This window comes from Aptenodytes patagonicus, chromosome W (assembly GCF_965638725.1).
Source record: "Aptenodytes patagonicus chromosome W, bAptPat1.pri.cur, whole genome shotgun sequence".
Lineage (NCBI taxonomy): Eukaryota > Metazoa > Chordata > Aves > Sphenisciformes > Spheniscidae > Aptenodytes > Aptenodytes patagonicus.
The window spans coordinates 15075697-15102785 of NC_134981.1; the positions used below are offsets into that span (position 1 = coordinate 15075697).

The window sequence follows — 27089 nt, forward strand, 5'->3', positions numbered from 1 at the left end:
AAAGGTAATATGCTTTCTTCCTATCTCTTTGTAAGCAATATGGGTCCACATTATCCCATTTTGCCTTTTTTTGACTGTTTATGCATTTTTTTTTTTCCTGTCAAAACATCTTGGGATGAGGCCTTAAGAGCAGGAAGTTCCATTTCTTACCCTGTTCCAAGACTAATTGAGCTCTGATTTAAAGTTACTGTACACAGAATACTTTAAATAATTATAAATAGACCAGCAATATAATTCTAAAGTTCAGAAACTATACAGAAAGTTTTATATGTAATAGCTAGCAACAATAAACCCTGCTATCTTCTAGGCTCGTTAATGTCCAATTCAAAACATGGATCAGACAAACTTCCTTACTATCTAATAAACAAAGTGTGACAAGACTCCAAGTTGGCCAAAGCTCCATTGTGGATCTGCCCAAACATTTTTCTTATAGTGAGCTCTCTAGTGATGAACAAACAAGCTTTTAAATGTAAAAGCCTGGGTTTATTAGAATAGTTAGCCTTTTAAAACAAAAACCCTTCAAAATTACTTAGACAAAAGTAAAATTAAGGTTTATAAAAAAAAGTCACCCATGTCCTTTATGATCTTGCAGATACTTTCCCACAGTATCCCACACTAATATATGTGGCTAATCAACTCTAGCTTCTTGGATTATAACCAACCCTTCACAAGGTCTTCTAGTCCCTAAAAAGTTTTTCTTTCTGCCATCAAAGAGGCTTGGCTGTATGGCTGGTGAAGACACCACACTTAGCACATCAGAGACTCGGACAGCAAAGTTCTCCTCTAGCTGAAGTCTTTCTGTGCCTCTTCCTTCAGATGCATCTGGCATCACACTCCTCCTAAAGTATACTCCCTCTCCCAAATCTCCTAGTCACTCTCTTAATGGAAGATACCTTTTTTGTTCTTTATATGTTAGTCTGTCACACAAATACGGAGGTGTCTTTGTGCTTCCACAAGCATGGCTAACTTGGCATGAACCTATAGCAGCTCCTTTGGCTACAAAGAGACCACCACTCAAAATGTCATTTGGTTTACAATTATGAAAGCGGTATTTTCTCCCCACCCCGTGCCACTGTGTTGGGCATTTAAACTCCTTAAACTTGATCTATATGAACCTGTATCAATCATCATTTTACACTATTATAACTTAATCATTTCTATCATTTATTATCATTTCATTATCCTCATTTCTACAGTTAACTTAAAATACAGCTTTGTATAATACAATTTTGTCTTTAACATCAGTCTGATCATGGTCCAGCTTCAGCATGAACTTTGATTTAAGATCTGAAATAAAACAATACACTTAAATGACATTTCTTGGTTTCAGTGTTAGGAATTTAAAAAAGGTTAAGGTCACTTTTTCTTCCACAGTGCACAGTTCTTGAAAGAGGTATTATAGACCTGAACATTGCATCCAGACTGGGTTATGGCTACAACTTGTTATTTTAGAGTCTCACAGTAAATCTAAATTTCTTTTATACTGAGTAGAGAGACAAGAGTAGAAACTTGGCAAAGACTACACTACATGGTCTTGTTAAATACTTGTAAAAATACTCTTACATTAGCTCAGTAACATGGAATGAATTAATGATGATGACTAGTGAAAATGTGAATTTGTAGAGTTCAAAAATTTCTATAGGTTTCGCGTATCTTGGAAAAACAAATCCTGTGATCATCTAACCACATCTAACCACTGTGTCTTCCATGAGAAGCATGTACTCCCCTTCCAACAAAGTCACAAATGGGTTCTGCATTTCTGCTATGCAAACAGAGGGGTCCATTGAGAAGCCATTTTAAGTTCTCCAGTCCTCACTACAATATTTACACCAGTTTCAGGTCTCTCAACCATCTTATCCCACTGTGGGATAAGGATGTAGCAGAGTTCCTTGTTTCAGGGGACATTCTTATGCCTCCTCTTCCCTTCTTACATTAGAGGCCTCAGCTTTGTTGACGCCATTAACCAGTTCTGTTGAACTGGAGAAACCAAACAGTAAAAAACCGGACAGCAAAAGTCTTTTGTGATATCTGGATGAAGGAAATTAAGGCATCTGACTTAAACATTTATCTTGGTAATTTTGGATATCTGTATTCAATCTCTAAAATTCAACAAATTTGATCTTCTTAAATATCTGCTAAATAACCTATGCTTAACCCCTATATGCTTTTGTTTGTTTAACCACATAAGTGGAAAAATACACTGAAGTCTTACAGAAGAGAATGCCTGCTACAGAGCCTCTGGAAATGTCACGAAGAATCCCCCACAAGCCTACTGGAAGGTGAAAAGCAGCCATATTTATAAGGCATGAATTTGCCTTCCATAAAGAGCAACACTGTTACTGGCATGTTACAAGTTTTCGCATCTGGGTGTTGTATATTTATCTGATCTAATTTAGTAGCTGAGATTTTTTTAATTCATTGCACGAAAAAAGGCTTCTTAACCTCTTTATGCAACACATCTGACTTTGATCTATTAGCACCCCCTTTTGGTCAACTGTTGGAGATATGTTAAAGAAAACCAGATATCGCAGCACAGGTAATCAGATCACAACATAGAGATGAAACAAAGTCTTGAAGAAAACCTCATATGCCTCATGAAAAATGAAGGCACTCATTAAGAAGTAAGTCTAAATGGAGTTTTAAGTATTCTGATACTGAATGACCAGAGCACGAGTAGGTATGCATATACATATATGCAGAAGCTTTACTGAACACTTCAATACACTGAACAATCATTCTTAGAAACCCAACTTTTTTAATATTTTGGCATTTATCAGGAATAATAGTAGAATTATAGAATAAAAGAATTATAGAATAATAGAATAAAAAGCTTCACAGTGTACAGCCACCATAGAAACATTGAAATTCTGATCAAAAAGAACACGGAAGAACTGCCAGCTCAGAACTTCCACAGCATCCAACCCAGTCACACGCTGCAATTAAGCAGACTAAAACCAAATTAGTATAATGTTCTTTCATATAAAATACAGACATTAATGACTGCCTGTTATATCATGTCAGATACAGTACACATCATGGTATTCAGCCCCAATATAATGCATTTTTATAAAGACAGCTTGTAAAGTTGAACTTGTGAGAGATGAACTTAAATACAGTGAGATAATACTTCCTTGGTAGTAGATTTACTATTGTAATTAAAGTGACAATGACTTATCAGAGTCAATGGTATTTTATTTTTACCAGGATACATTTACTATTCTTACAACATCCCAACATAAACAAAATATGGAATATAATGCCAAACACTGCTGGTGGAGACCACGCAGTTCTATTTTATAGGATAAACTGCATGTGCTGGTTTTGGCTGGGACAGAGTTAATTTTCTTCATAGTAGCTAGTATGGGGCTATGTTTTGGATTTGTGCTGGAAACAGTGTTGATAATACAGGGATGGTTTAGTTACTGCTGAGCAGTGCTTACACAGAGTCAAGGCCTTTTCTGCTTCTCACCCCACCCCACCAGGGAGTAGGCTGGGGGTGCGCAAGAAGTTGGGAGGGGACACAGCTGGGACAGCTGACCCCAACTGACCAAAGGGATATTCCATACCATATGACGTCGTGCTCAGCATATAAAGCTGGGGGAAGAAGAAGGAAGAGGGGAACGTTTGGAGTTATGGAGTTTTGTCTTCCCAAGTAACCGTTATGTGTGATGAAGCCCTGCTTTCCTGGAGATGGCTGCACACCTGCCTGCCGATGGGAAGTAGTGAATAAATTCCTTGTTTTGCTTTGCTTGCGTGTGCAGCTTTTGCTTTCCCTATTAAAAACTGTCTTTATCTCAACCCACGAGTTTTCTCACTTTTACCCTTCTGATTCTCTCCCCCATCCCACCAGGGGGGAGTGAGCGAGCAGCTGTGTGGTGCTTAGTTGCTGGCTGGGGTTAAACCACGACACTGCATGAGTAACTTTTCGGTTTGGAGGAGAAGCAAGTTGCCCATTTATAGACAGTTACATTCTCAGACAATACTGGCACATCATAATTTTTCCTTTGCCTACAAAATTATGTTAAATTATAAACACAGTAAATTATGTTTCTGAATGGATGAAAGGAATACCAATTTATTTAAACTACTGAAATTTCTGTATTAATTGGCAAAAAAGATCAAAATTGAAATAGAAATATATAAACACTGCTTCTACTTGCTAAAAGGTTTATATACAAAAAAATATATATATATTCCAGGTGTGGGTTTGGAAAACAGGGCAGGAACTGATTGTACTTTTCTGTTAGGCAAATCTGCATTATGAAAAGAAGCACCGGTCATCTAAATGTACTGAATAAACAAGAAAATAACTTTTAGCATTTGACTTGTGGCTTGTAACAGTGCGTATCTTCAAAGCTAAATATTAAGTTCATCTGCCTTTAAAAATATTAAATTAGTTAAATTTCCAAGTAGTAAATACTTTATTAAGTAGGAAACAGTTGAATTTTAGTTATTTTAGGTTCTACTTTAATTATCCCATGGATAAGGAAATGCTATTGACATATCTACAGAGAGCCAAGCTATCAGCTGAACCACAGCACTGCAAACACAGCTGTAGTCCTTCCAGAACTACCATAGGACCAGAGCACTATAGCCACTCCTGGCACCCCAGTTAAGTCCCCAGGACAAAAGTCAGCTCTGTTAACACATGGCTTGAGTTGCCCACCATCAGTTTCCCTCATTAAAACAGGTTTCACAGGGTCAACGAGGAATGAGGAAGGTTAGCTCTGACTTAGTGCCAGGCCTGCACTGCCCCTGACCCAAACAGGGCCCATTTGAGCTGTCCTCTGTCCATTTATTTGAGCTAATGCCACCAGGCACACAAGGAAGAACAGCACAGCCCTTCAGAAGGCTCCACAATGGCCAGACAGTAAGCACAGGCAAGGCTCAACCTACTCCTGCAGAGCTATGCAGGTGTCTCCACCATGCTTTTGAGCGCTATGCCTTGTAGGAGCATTAATTAGGTGGGTACATGCATGGCACAAGCATACACACAATGAAAACAGCTTGAGCTGAGGAATAGTTTGGGCAAAAATCCACAGAGCTAGCTTGAGTTCAAGTCAGCACCCCAGCAAGCAAGGGCTGCACATCCTGGAACAGTTCTGAGCAAGGCCCAGGCTGATACCAGACTGTTTCTCGACCCGCTTGGACATAAACTCAGTCATTAAATAATTTTAGTTGCAAATACAACTAAACTTCTGAACAAAGTCATGCCAGTGCTTCTAGGCCCCCATATGCACGTGACTCAAAGTATGCCAGTGGCCTATCCCAGATAGCAGTGAACAGACTAGAAATACTTTCGAGAGAGCAGCTTAACACATTAAGAATAAAATGACCCCAAATTACTTAAATATTTTGTAGTAGAAATCATAAAACTCATTATGAAAGGTATATTACTTTTACAGCAATAGAATATATAATTTATAAGATGTTGCTGTCAGGTGACAGAGGAGCTCTGAACTACTGCCACCTGTACAGTTGCTGATCAGCAATTTCATTACACGCTACTCTCCAAACCAGAAGACCTAATCTTAGAAATTAACCTCAAATCACAGTCTGAGAATGGCAGATTCCCCGTAGACCAGTGGAAACCTCTTGTAGGCAAGTCAGCTGAAAGGCAAATAATACTAGAAATGCTGCACAGCCCATATCAACTATCAACTGAATTTTATGTTATCTAGTTAGCCTAATAAAGCTAAAAAGGAAGAGGGAAAAGTTATGTAGGGAGTAAAGACAAAATACACAGGTGACATATTTGCCCTGTTTGTGCTTTCTAAATGTCAAATTTCTCCCCACACATACACATTCAGGCATTCATATAACTAGTCAATAACTACAAACTGTGCTCTCTTTATAGTAACAACAACAAAAGTCAAAGGGTTTAATTCCAAAACTGCAAGGAATGAAACTAACATTCCACAACCCACCTCTGTCTTAGGGAAGTCTATGCATTTTGAACAAGAGCCTTTGAATCATGTAAAATTAAACAAACAAACAAAAGACTAAAGATTCCTCTGTGCTTGCAAACTGTTTTATGGCATAGTACGGTCCTTTTCTCTTGAATTAGCCTTTCTATTTGACTGAGCTTACAGATTTAAGTAATACTTATTCTAATAATCTAAGGTAATAGCAAGGTCTATAAAACATGACATATAAATTAAGGCAAGTTCTTTCTTATTTAATGCCCTCAAACATTTCAACTGTAAACTATTGAACTATAGTACAAAAAAGAATCCTTTGAAGTGTTACTGGAAAACTACATCTTGGTTTATAATGGTTCACAGGAGTCAATGAATCTATTTGGCTAGTAAGCCTCAGTTCTTGGGCAGCTATGAAAAAATGTATTTAAGAGCTATCTATTCATTTATGTTTGTAGTACTTCGCAAAAGCCCCTTAGAGACAGCCAAATGCCTCACAAATGGAACACGACATACAGAAGCAGGTCACTTTTCAGAAATGTATGCTCCTAGCAGTTGCTCTAGATGAGAATAGGATCATCTAGCTAATATTATTGCGGATTATTTTATTTCACCCTTGCTTTGTCAACTTTGCCTTGTCTCAGCTACCCTAACTCTTCAATTTCCTTCCTGACATCAAGCTTTTGTCCTCAACTCCTCTTTGAACTGTTGCCATTCCACAGTTATCAGGTACCTTTGCTACTCTCCATTATATCACACACCTTAATCACACCATAGCCTATTTTTTTCTTCTTCTGCCTGTCCACATCATTCCTTTGCTGACATATTTCCAACTCCTCCATTTCACACACCTCTGAGTAGAACAACCCCCATGATATTTCAATAATTCTTTGCCTACTGAGTTACATGCAGAGAAGATACATCAATGGTGCCATCTTACATGCAAGAATATCATTTCAGTTTTCAAGTCAGCTTATGCTCTAATATTAACAGTCTGAAGACAAACTCTGTCAGACCATGAGTCAGGGCCCTGAGGGCACTAACAGGTCTTAATGGCCCTGACCAGCCTCACCCAGGGCCTCCATGAACACCTCCTGCCTGTGGCCCTGGAGCTCCATTTAAGCTCAGCTCTGGGTCTTCAGCCCTTGCCTGAGTGACACCATTAAGTATACCTGTCTCCAGCCCTGGCTCTGGCTCCTGTCTCTAAGCCTGGCTAGACCCTGCACCCAAGCTTCAGTGTGACTCCAGTCCTGTTCAGACCCTGTTGCCCGGATGGACTTCAGACACACGTTGCAGTTTGTCTCCAAACCTGTCTCTGGTTCCTTTTGCTCCTGGCTGGACTCCCTGGATGGACCCTGGACCTGACTCATGACTTTGCCATGTCTGGGACTGTCAGTGGACCCTATTACCATCACCCAGCTCTCCTCATGTATAGATGCTGTGGGACTGTGCCCTGGTCGGCGAGGGCACTGTCCCTACTGGGATCACCCTCAGCTTCCAGCTTGCCTTCACTTCAGGAGCAGCCAGCCCTTGCTGCTCCCTGACGCTTTGCTAGTCATTAATTCCTATCAAATTCAGTTTCATCAAGTGCATGCAATATATTTGCACTTGTTTTTCAGCCTCATTACTTTGCAACCAAAGCATAGGACTTAATTTTTATGTAGTCTCTCTATAATGACCAATTTTAAATCTTATCTCTTTTTAAAAAGATACTAACCACACAGGTTTTTTGTTGTGGGGACCACTGTGATTAATTAGCTTCTACAATACACATCTGTCTTGAGGTTAAAACAAATGGTTGGCTGTAATGTAAGCAACCTATGTGTCTCCAACTGAAGTTTTAAAAAAATTATCACATCAAAACTTTAAATGCTATTCTACATGCAAATGCAAGTAACAATTACATGGCACTATTTTAGAAAAAAAAGTAGTTTCTTCTAGAGAGTACTGTATAAGCATCTGCAGTATAGGGACAACAACTCTTTAAACTGATGAGGGATAAATTATTGTGTGTTACAAGAGTAACATAATCATAGAATCATAGAATCATTAAGGTTGGAAAAGACCTCTAAGATCATCGAGTCCAACCGTCAACCCGACACCACCATGCCCACTAAACCATGTCCCTAAGCGCCTCATCTACTCGTCTTTTAAATACCTCCAGGGATGGGGACTCTACCACTTCCCTGGGCAGCCTGTTCCAATGTTTCACCACTCTTTCAGTAAAGAAATTTTTCCTTACATCCAATCTAAACCTCCCCTGGCACAACTTGAGGCCATTTCCTCTCGTCCTATCGCTAGTTACTTGGGAGAAGAGACCGACACCCACCTCGCTACAACCTCCTTGCAGGTAGTTGTAGAGAGCGATGAGGTCTCCCCTCAGCCTCCTTTTCTCCAGGCTAAACAACCCCAGTTCCCTCAGCCGCTCCTCATAAGACTTGTTCTCCAGACCCCTCACCAGCCTCGTTGCCCTTCTCTGGACACGCTCCAGCACCTCAACGTCCTTCTTGTAGTGAGGGGCCCAAAACTGAACACAGTAGTCGAGGTGCGGCCTCACCAGGGCCGAGTACAGGGGCACGATCACTTCCCTACTCCTGCTGGCCACACTGTTTCTGATACAGGCCAGGATGCCATTGGCCTTCTTGGCCGCCTGGGCACACTGCCGGCTCATGTTCAGCCGGCTGTCAACCAGCACCCCCAGGTCCTTTTCCACCAGGCAGCTTTCCAGCCACTCTTCCCCAAGCCTGTAGCGCTGCATGGGGTCGTTGTGACCCAAGTGCAGGACCCGGCACTTGGCCTTGTTGAATCTCATACAGTTGGCCTCGGCCCATCGATCCAGCCTGTCCAGGTCCCTCTGCAGAGCCTTCCTACCCTCGAGCAGATCAACACTCCCGCCCAACTTGGTGTCGTCTGCAAACTTCCTGAGGGTGCACTCGATCCCCTCATCCAGATCATCGATAAAGATACTGAACAAGACCGGCCCCAAAACTGAGCCCTGGGGAACACCGCTCGTGACCGGCCGCCAACTGGATGTAACTCCATTCACTGCAACTCTCTGGGCCCGGCCATCCAGCCAGTTTTTGACCCAGCGCAGAGTCCACCTGTCCAAGCCGTGAGCCACCAGCTTCTCGAGGAGAATGCTGTGGGAGACGGTGTCAAAGGCCTTGCTGAAGTCCAGGTAGACCACATCCACAGCCTTTCCCTCATCCACTAGGCGGGTCACCTGGTCATAGAAGGAGATCAGGTTGGTCAAGCAGGACCTGCCTCTCATGAACCTGTGCTGGCTGGGCCGGATCCCCTGGTTGTCCCGCTCATGCCTTGTGAGCGCCCTCAAGATGAGCCGCTCCATAATCTTCCCCGGCACCGAGGTCAGGCTGACAGGCCTGTAGTTCCCCGGATCCTCCTTCCGGCCCTTCTTGTAGATGGGCGTCACATTGGCAAGCCTCCAGTCGTCCGGGACCTCCCCCGTTAACCAGGACTGCTGATAAATGATGGAAAGCGGCTTGGCGAGCACCTCCGCCAGCTCCCTCAGCACTCTCGGGTGGATCCCATCTGGCCCCATAGACTTGTGAGCGTCCAGGTGGCGTAGCAGGTCATTGACTGCTTCCTCCTGGATTATGGGGGGTTCATCCTGCTCGCCGTCCCTGTCTTCCAGCTCAGGGGGCCGAGTACCCTGAGGATAACTGGTCTGCCTGTTAAAGACTGAGGCAAAGAAGGCATTAAGTACCTCAGCCTTTTCCTCATCCTCGGTGACAATGTTCCCCCCCGCATCCAATAAGGGATGGAGATTCTCCTTGGCTCTCTTTTTGTCATTAATATATTTGTAAAAGCTTTTTTTGTTGTCTCTAACGACAGCGGCCAGATTGCGTTCTAGCTGGGCTTTTGCCTTTCTCATTTCTTCTCTGCATGACCTAACGAGATCCCTGTACTCTTCTTGAGTCGCCTGCCCCTTCTTCCACAAGCGGTAAACTCTCCTTTTTTTCCTGAGTCCCAGCAAGAGCTCCCCGTTCAGCCAGGCCGGACGTCTTCCCTGCCCGTTCTTCTTACAGTGTATGGGGACAGCCTGCTCCTGCGCCTTTAAGACTTCCTTCTTGAAGAACGTCCAGCCTTCCTGGACCCCTTTGCCCTTCAGGACCATCTTCCAAGGGACTCTCTCAACCAGCGTCCTGAACAGGCCAAAGTCCGCCCTCCGGAAGTCCATGGTTGCGGTTTTGCTGGCCCCCCTCCTTACTTCACCAAGAATCAAGAATTCTATCATTTCATGGTCGCTAAGCCCAAGACGGCCTCCGACCACCACATCTCCCACCAGTCCTTCTCTGTTAGTAAACAGCAGGTCGAGCGAGGCACCTCCCCTGGTAGGCTCACTTACCAGCTGCGTCAGGAAGTTGTCTTCCAAATGAAGCTGCCAAGCCACTTAAATGAAGTCTGTTTTAAAAGAAAGCTTGACTGCCCTGTTGTTCCATAATTACCTTCATTTTCTTTCCATTTACAGCTATTTCATTAGTGTAAATACACCTTACAAGCATTTTTGGGGAACTCACCTTTAAGAATAAAAATAACCTCATCAGCTACCATATTTGTGTGTTCTCTTGTACTCTTATTTATACACCGACCCTCTCCTTCTCCACTGGTACTATTCTTTCCTTTTGCTAGTTTCTTTTCATATTTTTACTATCTGAGCAGCTATTAGCTCTCTGAAAGGAGACTACTAGCCTTGCCATTGCTCACTCTTTTCTAAAGTGGAATAAACCCTTAAGGCAAAACTGGTGCTTCAAATGCAAACCTTAGTCTTGAATTCCAGTTCAGACAACAATATTCAGATTATTTTTCTCATTCTCCGGTAGGCACAATCAACATTGACATATGACAAAACATCACTGCTGCAGGATTTCCCTTCAGATAACTTACACAGCACATACAAATACTCCTTGAATACGTGACAGATCAGTGAAAGCTACTGTATGAAGAGCTCTTTTTTTTTTTTTTTTCCTTAATTTAAAATACAGTGGTTCTATTGAAAGTAGTAAACCACTTGTTTATTGTTGGGTCTTTAAATAGCCACAAAATACATCTCTAGTTTTATAATGAAAGATGGTACTTCTGAACATTATTGAGATCATAAAAATCTCTACTTAAAACAACTGAAATATATAGAAAAGATGAAAAATTAGTTATCCTCTGCAACAAAATTTTGGTTTGGACTTTAATACAAATGGCATCATTAACATTTAGTAGGACATTACTTTGTTAGATTGATAGCAAATGACATCATCAGAAGTATATACATATTGAGTATACATTCATAAAAGATAGGTCTTCAAATATTTTATATAAAATACATCAAATCCGATTTTTAAAAAATAATGAATAGAAGCTTTTCATGAAATCTTCCATGTTAACACTCCAAGAATAAGCAGCTGCAAGAAGTGTTTGACCACACACATTCTGGAGCTGCCTATAGTCTGTCTAGTTGAGTCAAAAGTTAATTTACTTCCTCAACATCAGTCACAGGTCAAGGGAAGATTAAGACAGACACAAATTACTGCAGCCAGAAAGTGGCTTATTAACAAAACAGTACCTAAACATACTGTTATACTGGCCAGGAGGGAACAACTGCACTTTGAAACTCAGACAGAAGTACCCCATTCATTTCTTAGGAAATATGCATTATAAAGAAGGTAATGTTAACTATTCAGCTTGCCTCCTGCTAGTTTAACAATATCATTAGAAACAGTAAAGGATGTGATCTTAAGACAGTTTGGAGGTATACTTTGTAACGCGCTCAGAATCAGCATATCAAAGTCCACTGTATTGTCATGAGAATGAAAACATGTACATGAATAAAGCATATAAAACAATAAGCTCTTAAGGATTATACAAATTTACTGAAACTGTTAGTATAAAAGAAGGTTTTTTTTAAAACTTGGAGGGTTTTTTTAAACTATTTGTCAGTAGGTTCAAGCTTCCCTGCTAACTATATAAGCCTCTCAGCATTTCAATCTCTTACAACAGACAATTTCATCTACAACAAACAATTTGGTCAACAGCAGAAAAATCAATAGCTTCTGGGGGAGCGGGATATCTTTAATTTCTTGTTTTTCTCAGAATACTAAAAGTTTAATTTCAGGCCCTATGGTAACAACAATTAATAAAAAAAAAAGGGGGGGGGAGAACAGACATGGTTCATTTTTAAAGAACCAAAAATGCACAAGTTTAAGAACAAATATTTTCCTGCATCACAAAGAATTACATAAAACATAATAACTATGAACAAGACTCTGTGCTACTCCCAGACACAACTGAGTAGTGACATTGCCTTTGTATCTCCAGAAATTTACCTTATGCCTAACACTGTTTTCAAGCATGCTTAAAGTTCAGACACCTTAACAAAAAAAAAAAAAAAAAACAAAAAAAACATTTACAGAAACAGTCACAAGGTTTAGGATTATTATAAATTATTACCATACTAAGTAGATGATTTGTCCACAGAATAAGTTATACAAAGATGTCAGCAAAAGCAACATTCAAAATTGAGAATGTAGCTAAAAGTTAAAATACCAACCATATTAATATAATTAGTGTTTCCATCCTCACCATTCATCAACATGTGCTTAACAGGCAAGATTTCCCACAGTGGAGACCTATTACATTGGTCTAATACACTGAGAGCTATACACTGGTCTAATAATTCCTACTGCTGATTTGATCTGCATTTATTTCCTCCAAAAAAAAAAGAAACACCAGATACTGATTTTGCTCGTGTCCAGTTGTGAATGAAAGGCCAAAGTAGCATGTTATTGAGGGTAGATGGTATCAATTAAATTCTCAAGTTACTTTGGGTTTTGGAACTTAACTTCTTCTGAATCTCACTTGTGCATTTTGATACTGCCTGTTTTTGTGAAAAACAGCTTTGAATGTGACAGTTCCTATCAGTCAGAAATACAACCCAACCCAACTGTCTTCTGGGCTTTTCCAACCATGTATAAATATTGCATCAAGCTGAAATGTATAGTGGAATAACACAGTTAATTGAATCATAATGCTCAAACCTACATTAAGGCAACATCAAGGTCATTTTTGTAATCCAAAAAGTAGTGTTTTTCCAGTATAAGTTAAACATGATAAACAGTATATATTAAACCACCACCACTAAAGCAAATTTTATTATTTTGTTAACATAGGTTTGAAATTCTATCATTGACAGCTGGCATTCAAATTCCCTTCTCCATGTATCCATATGGCATTTCATAATCTTTCTATCAATTTCTTAATTTGACAAATACATTTCTCTCAAACTTAGAGATACCAAATATTTGGTATTAGGAAATGCCAACATGAAAGCCCTTTGGGGTTTTATTTTGGTTTGTTTTGAAAACAAAATAAGTGTAATTTTCAAACGCAGTGTCAGAACCTATTTTAAACTGTTTAGTCCCTGAAGGAAAATATTATGTCCTTCTGTTTTAGGATACTAGTGCCAACAAACCTCACCTCTACCCTCCCAGGGTGGGTTTTTTTTTTTTTTTTTTTTAATATCTCCACTCCTCTTCAAATCTTCAAAGTAGAGAGAAGATTATTAGGTTCTCAGATCAGTCAATTTAGGGGAAAAAAGTTATTCTAGCATGTAATAATGCTGCTTTTTTTTTTAAAGATATGCCAGACTTTAGGTAAGTAACCTGCAGTTTTGAGCCCACAATGACTAGTTGCCACAGAGGTGGTAAGAAAAGCTTTCAGCTGTTCTAGTGCAGAAGCAAGCACATTGCTTATTTACCAGTTATCTTTCAATATAAACATACCTTAAACATGTCTTCTTTTCTCTGTTAAACCTTCTCTTGCTAAAAAGGCTGTCATTCCTCCCCCTTTGAGTTTCTAATTCCAAAAGTGAAGGAACCAAATGTAATTAAAATAAGTCACTCCAAGTTATATGCCCAATAATGAATAGCAATTTAAGAAGCCTCATCAGGAACATTTTGCTGTCGTCACCTCCTGCTCTATTTACTTTTCTGCAATCACATTAGAAAAATAGCCATTTCCAGAACACCACATCCCTCCCTTGCCCCCATCCTCAAACTTTGACTCTCCCAACCTCTTTTCCCCTCTTACTTTCACGTCTTTCTACCCATCCTCTTCCTCACATGGACCAATACTGAAACTACCTGAACTTTAAGAAACATTATGGGAATCCCATACAAATTTAAGAACAAGAATGATCTTGATCTTAGCTCACTAGAAGACAAGTTGTGCATTAGAAGGCTAAACTACATGATACATGGTAGTTTTCACTTTTTCATTTTTCTAATCTGTGACAGAATTCTTCACTTTGACAGCAACATCCTAATGCTTCATTGCATCCAACATTTTCTTTCTTCCATGGGGCCTTTCCATAGCTTCCTCTTTCCATTTTAAAGGAAACAGGGAGCACTCCTACACCCTACTTCCCATAATGCCAAAAAGGGAAGCCAAAAGCAGGAAATCAAAACCACCATTCTGGTTCACCGGAGCCACTCTGACCTAGTAATAAAGGTACATATCCACAAACAACACACCAGTCATGAATAAGACAGTATGTTGTTGGCCCGTCAGCTCTTACAGGACAGAAGCAAGTAGTGATGGATTAGCAACTTCAAGATCCTACATAAAGTACTGCAAAAGGACTCAAGTCATCCTACTTGTCAGAAATCTCCTCCTCCTTCCCTCAAAGCATGTGAAGGCTTTGATGGGGCAAGAGGGCCTTCCGTCACGAGAGCCAGACACCAGATCATCATCAAAAGACATGTGAAAATAAAAAATAATCACTGATGATGCTTTCAGTCACAGTGAATACACAAGATTTGGCTGCTAGACCCTCTCTTATTCATACAATCATTATTTGAACAGTGTGGACAGAGTCAAAGGGAACAGGTTTTAAATTAATTATACACTTGGATAGATGGAACATCTACTTCTCCCAAACTACTGCTTCAGGCTATCTGCAAGATCAGATGAACGCTCACTGCTGCCTGGAGTCTTGTTTTTAATCTTATCCTCATTAAGTGTACAAACTGCAGTGTTTTTCATCTTTTTCTCCACTTGCTATGTCCATTTGTCTCTCCACATCTTTCACTTTGAGTGTGCTCCAAACCTTCACGTCACCACAATCTTAGGACCAAGAAACTCTCTGGAACTTTATTTTGCATTTCAGTTTACAGTTGTACTATTGTGTTGTAATAAAGTCTGATTCACTGTACTTTCTCTGATATGCATTAAAAACAAAATAGATATTTAAGATAAAACTGTAAAATTAAAGTTAAATATATATTTTAAAAGGTCTTTTTCCCCTATGAATAACCAAAATGAAACTATGTATAAGCACCACTTATACAGCAAGGGCAAGACAGCAAGACCTCAAAGAACTTTTTCCCCTGGTCTATCTTGAGGTTTTTATTCCAGGTAGTGTCTGCAGATGCAGTTAGCCATTGGAATTAATTTTGATGAAGTTAAATGAAGTTAACTACTTTACTTTTTTTATTAAAGAAAACGAAAGCTTCTGATGTGTCTGAACCTGACAACACCACACGTACATTTTCTTGCACAGTGTATGAGAGTAAGTAGCAGACATGCACTACAGCTGGATGAAATAATAAATAATACGACTGCTGCAACGTGCTACTTATTCCAAACTTCACAAAAATGTCATACTGGCTAGCACTAACACTGGCTAAATAGTGCTTCTATTAACCAGACATAGCCAGAGCTTTGTGCATCTTTGTGTAGCTCTCTGATCTACCCAGATCTACTAAGCCAGATAAGCAATAAAAAAGCCAATACTATTTTGAAGTAAAAAAACCGCAACAGTAACACAAAAGAATAAGCTAGTTATTTTGAGGAAAATTGAACTTTTTTTGAAATTTTAATAAACAGCCACGAAAATGATCAGGGGGATGGAACACCTCTCCTATGAAGAAAGGCTGAGAGAGTTGGGGTTGTTCAGCCTGGAGACGAGAAGGCTCCGGGGAGACCTTAGTGCAGCCTATCAGTACTTAAAGGGGGCTTATGAGAAAGATGGCGGCAAACTTTTTAGCAGGGCCTGTTGCGACAGGACAAGGGGGAATGGCTTTAAACTAAAGGGGGGTAGATTCAGACTAGATATAAGGAATAAATGTTTTACGCTGAGGGTGGTGAAGCACTGGAACAGGTTGCCCAGAGAGGTGGTGGATGCCCCATCCCTGGAAACATTCAAGGTCAGGTTGGATGGGGCTCTGAGCAACCTGATCTAGTTGAAGACGTCCCTGCCCGTGGCAGGGAGGTTAGACTAGATGACCTTTAGAGGTCCCTTCCAACTCAAACTATTCTATGATTTTCTCTATTATTGATGAAAGAACAAGATAACAATTGAAACAGGTTTCTTCTGTATTTTAGAAGTCCTTTATTTTCCCACAGAAATGGCTTCCCCTTTTTCTGGGGGGGAAAGCTTGCTTATGTTTCCTCATTCTCTTGAACATACAGCATTAACTGAATAACAAGCTTTCTACTACACAAATGTCCATAATTGTTTTCATAACCTCAGGTATCCGTTTATGATGAACTAGCAAAACATTTGCTATTATGCTCAGAGTCTTTACAAAAGAATTACAAGAAGCAGGTAATACATTTTGAAGAACCATCATCTATCACTGAAAAGTGACAAGAACAATCCATTATTGTGAAATGTAGGGACTGCGTGGCCAGGTATTATACCTGCACACACAAAATACTCTGCTTCTGCAACAGAAATTAGTATCTTTGTATCCTGACTGCAATATCTTGTGAAATAAAGGGACACTCTGAACTACTAAGTGGTTTTGGAACAAATAGCCAATTCCCAGTTCAGTAGAAATTTGTTTGAAGTTCTCTTTTCCCAGCTCCGCCTACCCATATTTTCTAATGCAAGGAGAGACTGCAATCTTTCCCAAGATAAAGACATTTAAGAGTCCCTCCCTCTGCTTTCCTCCTATTCACATGAAACTTGAAGAAATGTAACTGTATTATTTAAATTATACCCTTTAATCAAAGTTTGGCTGAAGATAACTAAGAAGTAAAATTTAAATTAATTAGGTAAGACAAACAAGGTGCATCTTTCTTCCCGAAAAGGTCAAACTCAAAAGAGCACGTTCAACATAATTTCAAGCTCCTGAAACCTTGACAGATCTTACAGCATGAAAGCTTCAAAACTGCTATCTAAGCAAAAGAGGCACTTCTACTTTCTGTATCAGCTCAAGCTATCTGCTGATGGTCTATTAGGCTCACCACTAGACAGAATGATACTCAGTAACCGCTGCTTCAGTAATTTAAACTAGGCATGCAGAACTTCCTGAAGATATCAGAAATATTGCTGCATGTTCATATTTAAAGATTTAAGTAGCACAGAAAAGCAAACCCTCCAAATCATAGTAAATGCCATTGAACTATATTTTTTCCTCCTGACTAGAAGGGAGTCTTACAAAAACGTAAATCCTGCGACATGCACAGAAGAGAACACATACACACATCTTCAATTACAGGTTAGGTCATGTATTGGACTTTCAACACAGGTCTCTGCACCGAAGAAACAAACAACAAAGCACCACCAAAAATTATAAAGCGATTTCCAGCATTATTTCCAGGAGTAAAGAGCAGAAAGAGCAGCTACATATCCCCTGAAAAAAGTAACAGAACTTGGGGAGGGGAAGGAGAGGAAAAGCTACAGTGTACAGAAGAGGGCAAAGGGGAGTAAATCTCTGGGAAGACCGTGGTGGCGTTGGAAGGAGCCATCGTCTTCTCCGGCTCCCTGGCCACGGAGCAAATGCTGCCCATCACGCCAGGGCTCCTCTACCGTTTCGACCGGCCTCCGGGCGCCGCAAGGACTCCGGGCGGGCGGTCACAGCGAGAAAGACAACAAGGACAGACACAGACAGACACGCACAGCCCCAGAGGAAGACCTCGGCCAGACGCCCGCTGGCAGCCCGGCCGCCCCCCGCTCGCGGCGGGGCCCTGCGCGGCCCCCCCAGCCCAGCGCCCGAGGCGGCCGCGGCGAAGCCCTAGGCCCGGGGCAGGCTCCTCGGGAGCTCGGCGCGCCCCTCGCTGCGGCGGTGCCGGCCAGCCGGCCGGCGGAGTGCCCACGGTGCCCGTTACCTGGCCGGCGACAGACGAGCCGCGGCAACCCCACTCCCCGCGACAAGATGCCTCAGAGTCGCTGACACTGAAAGAGCCCCCGCCATGACGCTTGCCGCAGCCGCTAGGAGACGGCGGCGTCGCAGGGCCAAACCTCCTCCGCCCAGACAGGAAACGTGAAGGTGAGGGCGCGTAGAGGGAGCAGGAGGGGCGGGCTGGGAGGAGGATAGGGTGTGATGAAGAGAGGGCTGGGGAAGGGGAGAAGGGAAAGTGGGGGGGACTTGCTGGTTCCCCATCGCCAGCACTGAAGAAGGTCGGGCTTGATGCCCTGAGCCCCTCAGAGGAGCCATGCACGCATTCGGGGCGCAGGGGCCCCTTTCCCCTGGTGCCCACCCCAGCCACGCATTCAGCCCAGAAACGTTTTCTGGCAGCTTCGGGCATGATGCCATCTCCTCGATGGCAGGGGCTGAGCCCCTAGGAGGGATGGCGCAGGCCTCTGGGCCCAACCGAAACCAGGACACCGCCCTCCTGGCAGGGTGGCTGGCTGGATGTGCCCCCGGCACCCCATGTGTGTGTCACCGGCGCAGGCCAGCAAGGCGGGGAGGGCATAGCGGCCTCTGAGCTCTGGTGCCCCAAACACCTGGAGCCCCTCCTGGTTGGGCACAAAAGCTGTGGGACAGATATTTTTGGCCCCATTCTTTCCCATTACATTTCGCAGACAAAACAGCGCTCTCCATTCAAAGAAATCAAAGCTTTGATATGTCTTCTTGCAGCTGTTTTTTAACATATTTCTTAGTTTCATTTTCTAAAATGTATTCACATTCTTGGTTCACTAAGATAAGCAAGTGTCTGACATACTGTGGTACTTTTAGGAGCTCTGTTTTGATTTTAAACCAATTCTAGCTTTATTTCCTATATTCAAACAAAGATGACTGACAAGACCCCTGTACTCTTAAAGTAGAGTCATATTTTTAATACATTAACTGTAAAAGGGAAGTAAATAACAGTACTTACGCCCTGGAAGCAATATGGCGCTGTGTTCATGGTTAAAGAAGAGAGATTGCTATAAATGAAGAGTCAAATACGATCGTGTTCAGTGCCAAAACCTCAAATGACAAAGTTTCCAGAAATGCGTGGTGCAAAAGCACAGTGTTATAGTGGGAACTGTAATATTGTGAAGGACTGAAAAGTTTTTGGTTCTGGGGAAAAAAAGGCGGTATTCTTAAAATTATTCTAATTATTTTTATATTAAAAATCTGTTGACATTTTAAAAAAAGCTTAGCTAAAGTTTCAGCTTAAATTTTACTGAAGAACTGAAAAAAAAATTTAGAAGTTTGTTAAACAAAAAAGTGGTGAAATTCCTACAGGAGGAGATGTTGGTTTTGACTAACTGTTTCTACATTGCTCCAGGAGAAGCTGACCTTGTTCTCTATTTTGACAACACAGTTTGACAGGGTCAGATACAAAAGTTCTGCACAAGCAAGTAAATTCAGCATTTTCCTGCCCCAAATAAAGGAAGACAGAAGAGGAATAGTTCTAATGAAAAGCTAAACAAACTTTCAAGGAATGTTTTCTGCAGTTATCAAATCAACAGAGCATTAATTTCCGATGAGAACAAACAAGCAACACCCTTGTATAATCCTAATTAAACGTCAGACCTAGAGCCATTATTTCATAGTCTTTGCATTAAGCAAAGGTTACAAAACCCTTTCTATTGTAAATCATCCTGTTAGAACTTTCCACTCTCGAATATGTAATTTTCTATGCTTTCTTTCCATCAAATATTTCAGAATTGTGGGGAAATGAAAATGTATACTGTTTTTCCCTTTCAAAACAGCAGCAAACCTGCAGAAAAAGAAGAAAAGTGAAAAATCATTCTAGGCAGCATAATACAAAGACACAGTAAGGACAGTGGTTTACAAATTGGGTGCTTTGACAGATAGTATTTAAAATTAATTTTTCAATCATTAGTGAATATGGTCAAAGTCAGATGTAGTAAGACAGGCAGTAGGAGTAATCTTGTCACAATGGTGAATTGAACATGGCTTATAAACAGAGGCGATATCCTTTGTTAAATGTAGGTGGGAAAATACCCCAAACTTTTGAGCTTACCAGTTTTTCTTCAAGGGTTTTGAGAGAAAGACTTGAAAAACTCTGTTCCCCAAAGTTTTTTGTGATTTTTTTTTTTCAACTGTATCAGTTATCAACCTAATAATGCATGTTATCTCTCACACCAAACCTTCGGTCACATGCAGATAGATGTAGTAAGAATATCTGCATCTCAGGAAATTCAAGAATTTTTCTCTCTCCCAAAATCTTTTTTCAGTGCATTAATGATGGTAGGTTAGAGGAGGCATTCACACCAACTCAGATTTACTTCAGTTAATCTACACTTGTACCTTTTGTGGTGCTTCAGCTAGGAGAAATCGTCTGTCTTTTTCTGGAAGCAGAGCAATTTTTTATAGCTCTTCAAAGGCACCAGCTGGGGAAGAACAATTTGGTGAAGCCAGTTGCCCTTGAGGGCCCAACTGTAAACTGAGGCAAGTTGTTTGAGTCTGTCTACTTTCCATCAGCTGTCAGATCATCATAGCTCAGCCGAAGACTTTTAGGGTAGATCCAGCTTTCAGGATCTTTGTATCTGGTGTCTTCTTTCACTGTCAGAGATGGAACCAGCGGTTTGGGCAGCACTGAAGGCCTCCTGTGCTTCATGCGGCTCAGTTCTTTGAACTCCTGCTCTCCCTGCTACCTCTTCTTTGGGTGAAGGGGGAAGGACAGAGGTAGCACACGGCAGCTGGAGTTTAGAGCTGCCACTTTATTAACTGGATCCATCAAAGGAGGGTGCCAAATTCAGGAGCTGCCTTTGGCAGCTGCAGAGACAGGACCATCTTGTGCTAGATCACAGCGACTGATGGGCTTGAGCATGTGCACAAGTGAACATGCTGCTAATTGCTAGCACAGTCCCTGGAACCCTTTTGGACCTGGCCAATTAGCACCGTCCCAAACAACGTCTGAGCACAGGCTGGGAACTAGCGTGGGCCTGGGACTGTTCCTAATAAGCCATTGATAAGGCCATTCTGGGTTTTGGATTGCTTTTTTGGAGCAGGGGAGAATTTGGAGAAGAGGGGAAAGAGTTTAGCTCCATGAATGTGAGCTGTGCCACGTAAGCTGAGCTGCATCAGGGGTACAAAAAGGTCCTTGGACTGTTTATTTACTAATATAAATGTAACCATAGCATTTGTTGCTGAAGTATTATTGTATAGTAGTCACAAACACGAGAGACTATTTCAAGACAAATAACCATAGCTCTCCAGAGACAGCATGTGTGGCAATTCCAAGTACACCATTTACTGTGAAATTAATATGCACCAACAGTCCCTTGCAGTCTGGTGCCTGAGAAAGGGAGAGATACAATTTTTTCTGTTTCCTGCTATTTCCCCAGGTTTAGAAATAGACCTATAAGATACTCCTACGTAGTTTTAAGTTGGATGTATACTGTTTTATCTGATTGGCTTAAATTCATGTAAATGTATTCACACATATAACACCTTTTTAAATTGTTGTGTCTTAGGTTAAACTAATCAATTTGTGTGTGTATACACAGTCTTAGAAAATAAAGTGTTAAATGCTGTATTCCCCAAAATAATTCAATATGTCAATTTTTGAGGTGACTGCAAAAGAATCATTCTAAGTCCATATTTTCATGAAGGCTTAAACTTTTCATTCATAATTCTGGCTGCAAGATGGTCTTCTGTCACTGATATACTGTGAAACACTGTCCCTCAAGACTGAAACAGTTCATGTGCCAGCACTTATTGTGCTGTATGGTATGCTCACAGTTCCTATTGTCTCACTCTATGAGAAAGCTTATTAGCTTAACTATGCAAAGTTAGAGTCATATTTTCTCTTCACATATGTGAGCTGCGAATTGGAAAGGAAAATTTAACCTTTTACTTTTTTCTGTAAGAGTAAGGTTGTACAGCTTTACTCCATGTCCAAGCAAATAAATTTTGGTACAATTAATTTCATAGTCTTGAATAAACCCCAGTTAGCAGTGACAAGCAGAATTCTAGAGATATCCCTTAATGTATTGTTGCTTTGAATTGGTTTGTTTTCTTCTGGGTGGCGTAGAGGAACTATGTAGGAAACAATAACATCAGTCTCAAAGATCTCAACAGTCTAATGTGGCAAAGAACTGGTAGAAAAGGGGTACAACATACAAGCAAACTGATTATACTGGCTATAGCTACGTGTATTCTCATTTCCATTTTGTTTGTTGGTTGTATTGCTTTTACATACAGAAACTATCATTTCAGTGTTGGATAACTCTCAGATTCTGACCCTTCAGACATCTAAGCATGACAGTAGCTTAACATGCACTGTTATTCACATTAATTAATTTTTATAGGACTGGAACTTAGTTTTTAAAGTACTCAGTTTGAAAAGCATATTTTATCTTTGTAAGAGCTTACTCTGTAAGTAGTGACTCTTTTGGCTCCATTCTGTCCAGAATAATTTTTTTGCTAATGAAATATCAGCTTCAGTTATGCTTACAGGTTTTTTTTTTTAATATTTGCAGTGGGACAAAGACTATTTCTCTTATATAGTCCTTTGCAAGCCTTACCATGCTTTAGATGCCAGGATAAATTTAATGGGAGATTTTGTCCCAGATGTCAATTTCTGCATTAAAAGATGAGTTAGCATAAGAACATGATGTTTGGGGATTTTAGTATTTATTTACATTCTCTATATGGCAGCCAGGTTGGTAAGGAAGCTGACAATATTCTCAAAGTCTGTTTGATTGCATATGAAATTTAAAGTGCAGTCGGAGCTGTCTGGATTTAATTCCACCCCCCCTTGGTATGGGGGAATAAAACATCTCAGCTCATATGGGAGAAAAAAATTAAAACCAGGCAGAGCCACTCCCATTGTAAGCTTCACATGCAATCAAATGGCCTCACAGGGAAACTCCTCTTCCTGGCTGCACTGCTGCCACTGGTGAACCACAATTAAAAAAAAAATCACTTTTTATACTCCCTGCTTTTAAGCTAGACATTGACATGTGAACCAAAATCTTCTTTTTAACTATTGCCCAGGAGGCCAGAATCCCAGCTGACCCCCTGCCATCAGAGTGAGTGATGGTCGGCTGCTGGTGTTGCAGCTCACTTCCCCCAGGCCGCCACCCTGAGAGATCCCACCATCCACTGTCGATGTGAGTGACATTAGCCCACTGGGCTTTGAAAATACTTTTCAGGTCAGTCATCGTGGAGAGAGAGAGCTTCCTTCACACACACCATCAGGGTGAGTGACGTCAGGCCACTGGGGTTTAAAATATAGACCCTCGGGCTTGCTAAGCTGACACTGCTGAGAAAACTGCTTTTATTGTTTTACATCAGCAGGGACCTCTTTGTCTTTTTTTGCATTGTTTACTTAGAAGCCAGTCTCCCCCTTCCCTGACTCCCACCCCAGACAATTATTAACATCTGTAGGGTAATTTCTACTTTTTTTTTTTTTTTTTTGAAACTGGAGGTAAAGCAGATTTTAGTCTTTGAATTTTTATAGCCATCTGCTTTCTCATATGATTTTTGAAAGATCCTGGGTGTGCCTGAGTATCTGCTAGTGGGAGAGTCTTAGAATAATAAAAGGAGAGCAATTCTTAGAGATTCTAGTCCTTTTAGTCGTCCAGGTCAGACACTCCTTGATCGATAATGCTAATGATAATCATTCTTCTCTTAGCTTTTCCTGAGGTTCCTGGAAAATTAAGACTTCAGGAAATGTTTCTCTCCAGTCTTGACAGAGTATAAGTCTGGCTGGTGCTTGGTCTTCCAAATTAAAAAAAAATTTAAAAGGCTCCTCTCTAGCCAACCATCGTAGGAATCTACCTGACGTTTTGGATAGGTTTTGAACCCTAAATTCAGGTGATGAGATTTTAGGGGCTTTGTGAAATAATACATAGGATTTAGGATAAAAAAGCCTAAACTGGTTAATATGGAAGAAAAAGATTTAAAATTGTGATTGTATAATATTGCTGAAAACACTATATCATAGAATAATATGTAGTGCATTAGAAGTACCATTTTTCTAAACTCTATTTCCCTTTCATTCAAAATTAGGAAATGTTTCTCAATATATTACTGAAAAGTAGTGATTTTTTTCAAATATTTATATCTTAAGATTTCTAATTCTTTATGAAAACAGCAAACACAGGTAAGCTAGAATAAATACATGCATTTGAGAATTTAGAAAAATAAATTCTGAGAAAGATTACTTGGTTAATTGTTAATTTATTTAAAGGTACAGAATAGGCCTATATTGAAACTAACATTTTTTGACTAATTTGCAACTTTATTTTCTTTTTCTTTGCTCTGTGCTGTTTGAAGCTCTTCTCTCACTGATCTGATCTTCACTTGGATGCATAAACTCATTTTGGAGTAAGATTTCACAAGAGGTACTGTGCAGAGTACCATTGCTCTTTAAAAGAAATTTGAATGTTTTTTAATATAGTTTTTAAATAGTCTCTCTCTTCTTCTTCAGTTTACCTATTTTTTGAATGGCATCAACTACAGATAGATACTGAATGGCACCAGTTTCATTGAAGGAAGAGGCTTTTTAATGTTTTTGAGATATTAGCAGGAAATTATTAAAAATATGTAATAAAAATTTATTTTGATGAAGCAACTGGGCTGTCCAAAAAGATACATATGAAAAGAATTTGCTTTAGCCTTATGAGAACTGAAATATAGAACAGAAATATAGAAACAGTGCAACACTAGATCAGACTGAGGTACTTTCATGTCAGCATGAAAGTAGCCCCTAATAGTCACCACTACCAGATGCTTCTGAGGACACTGCAGGCAAGGATGACATTGAGTCTTCCACACTGAAGTTCTCATACTAAGTAAAATCCTTAAACATTAAAGCTTCTCCTACTCCTAAAAGTTCTTTTAAAGATGCAGTTTTTATGAGCTTGATAATATTCTGTGGTAGTAAACACCACAAGCCAGTCATGTGTTGTGTGGGGTTTTTAAAATTATTGTCCTAAGTTTTGAATTAGCCCCACCTCACTTTCATATAAACGGGACTTTCAAGGCCAAGTGCTTGTTTCCGCCCCATAGTGTATTGGGTTTGCGTGGCCAGGTTTTGGTAGTGGGGGGGCTACAGGGGTGGCTTCTGTGAGAAGCTGCTAGAAGCTTCCCCTGTGTCCGATAGAGCCAATGCCAGCCGGCTACAAGACGGACCCACCGCTGGCCAAGGCTAAGCCAATCAGCGACGGTGGTAGCGCCTCTGGGATAACATATTTAAGAAAGGGGGAAAAAAACTGTGCAATTGCAGCTGGAGAGAGAGGAGTGAGAATATGTGAGAGAAACAACTCTGCAGGCACCAAGGTCAGTGAAGAAGGAGGGGGAGGAGGTGCTCCAGGCGTCGGAGCAGAGATTCCCCTGCAGCCTGTGGTGAAGACCATGGTGAGGCAGGCTGTCCCCCTGCAGCCCATGGAGGTCCACGGTGGAGCAGATATCCACCTGCAGCCCGTGGAGGACTCCACGCCGGAGCAGGCGGATGTGCCCTGAAGGACGTTGTGACCCTGTGGGAAGCCCATGCTGGAGCAGGCTCCTGGCAGGACCTGTGGCCCCATGGAGAGAGGAGCCCATGCTGGAGCAGGTTTGCTGGCAGGACTTGTGACCCCGTGGGGGACCCACGCTGGAGCAGTCTGTTCCTGAAGGACTGCACCCTGTGGAAAGGACCCACGCTGGAGCAGTTTGTGAAGAACTGTAGCCCGTGGGAAGGACTCACGTTGGAGAAGTTCGTGGAGGACTGTCTCCCGTGGGAGGGACCCCACGCTGGAGCAGGGGAAGAGTGTGAGGAGTCCTCCCCTGAGGAGGAAGGAGCAGCAGAGACAATGTGTGATGAACTGACCGCAACCCCGATTCCCCATCCCCCTGCGCCGCTCGGGGGGAGGAGGTAGAGAAAAATCAGGAGTGAAGTTGAGCCCTGGAAGAAGGGAGGGGTGGGGGGAAGGTGTTTTAAGATTTGGGTTTATTTCTCATTATCCTACTCTGATTTGATTGGTAATAAATTAAATTAATTTCCCCAAGTTGAGTCTGTTTTGCATGTGATGGTGATTGGTGAGTGATCTCTCTGTCCTTATCTCGACCCACGAGCCTTTTGTTATATTTTTTCTCCCCTTGTCCAGCTGAGGTGGGGGAGTGACAGAGCAGCTTGGTGGGCACCTGGCATCCAGCCAGGGTCAACCCACCACACATAGGAACAGAAGCAAGAACTGGATCCCAGGCTTCTGCTGTTCAGAACCACAGAAAAGACTGAGAAACTAACTGCTGTGCTGTAAAATTTGCAAGAGGTTTTAAGGAGTGCTTTTGCTTTTTCTCTTGGCTATAACAATCTGTATGCGTTTTGCCATTGTGCTCCTGTTTTCTTGACCAGACTGAAGAAAGTGCTACTTCTAGCTCTCTTTGTGCTGTTCGCAGGAGTTCGTGTGTTGCTCCAAGCACACTGGTGTGCAGGCTCTCATGCTACCAGCATACCCCAACCAGCTCCCCTGTCTAGCGTGTTCTGGGAAAGGGCAGTGTTTATTCAGCTCTGTGCAGTTTTGGAATTCCCCTCCTGTGGAAATCCCCAGGTCCCCATCTGGTCAAAAGGCTGACCGTAGTATTGCCTTGTGTGAGGATTGATTCATCTGTCCCAGACCTAGCATTGCAAACCCCATCTGTTCAGAAATGAGAAGTTGGGCCCAAAATGTCATGAGTTTGTTAAAAAAAGAATTTAAGTAATAAAAACATGGGTTGCCTCCAGACTTTTGGGCCCTTTTGGTTTACTCAGTTTGCATATTCAAATTATCCTACAGAACCATGAACATTATTTTGGGTCTTTGTTGTAAAATGAAAATTAAGTTTTCTCTTAAGTGCACAGCTTGAGAGTCTAAGATTCACGAGAGCTGCTAAAAAGTCTGTAATATCTGTGACTGTCCATATAGAAATGAAAGATGGATGTCCCTATAGCAACTGGAATCTGAAATCAAGAGATTGCAAAAAGGAAGGCAATATCCCAGTTGGG

At 41.2% G+C, this 27089-nt stretch overlaps 1 protein-coding gene across 1 annotated transcript in view; it reads right to left on the reverse strand.

Annotated features, from left to right (window-relative positions):
* The window catches only part of LOC143172097 (NADH dehydrogenase [ubiquinone] iron-sulfur protein 4, mitochondrial-like), a 40077-nt gene extending 21891 nt beyond the window's left edge, over positions 1–18186 (reverse strand). Inside the window, exon 1 of the mRNA XM_076361347.1 lies at positions 18045–18186. Coding sequence (XP_076217462.1) covers positions 18045–18130 — 86 coding nt within the window. The 5' untranslated portion in view covers positions 18131–18186. The remainder of the gene's footprint in view (positions 1–18044) is intronic.
* Positions 18187–27089: the final 8903 nt, after the last annotated feature.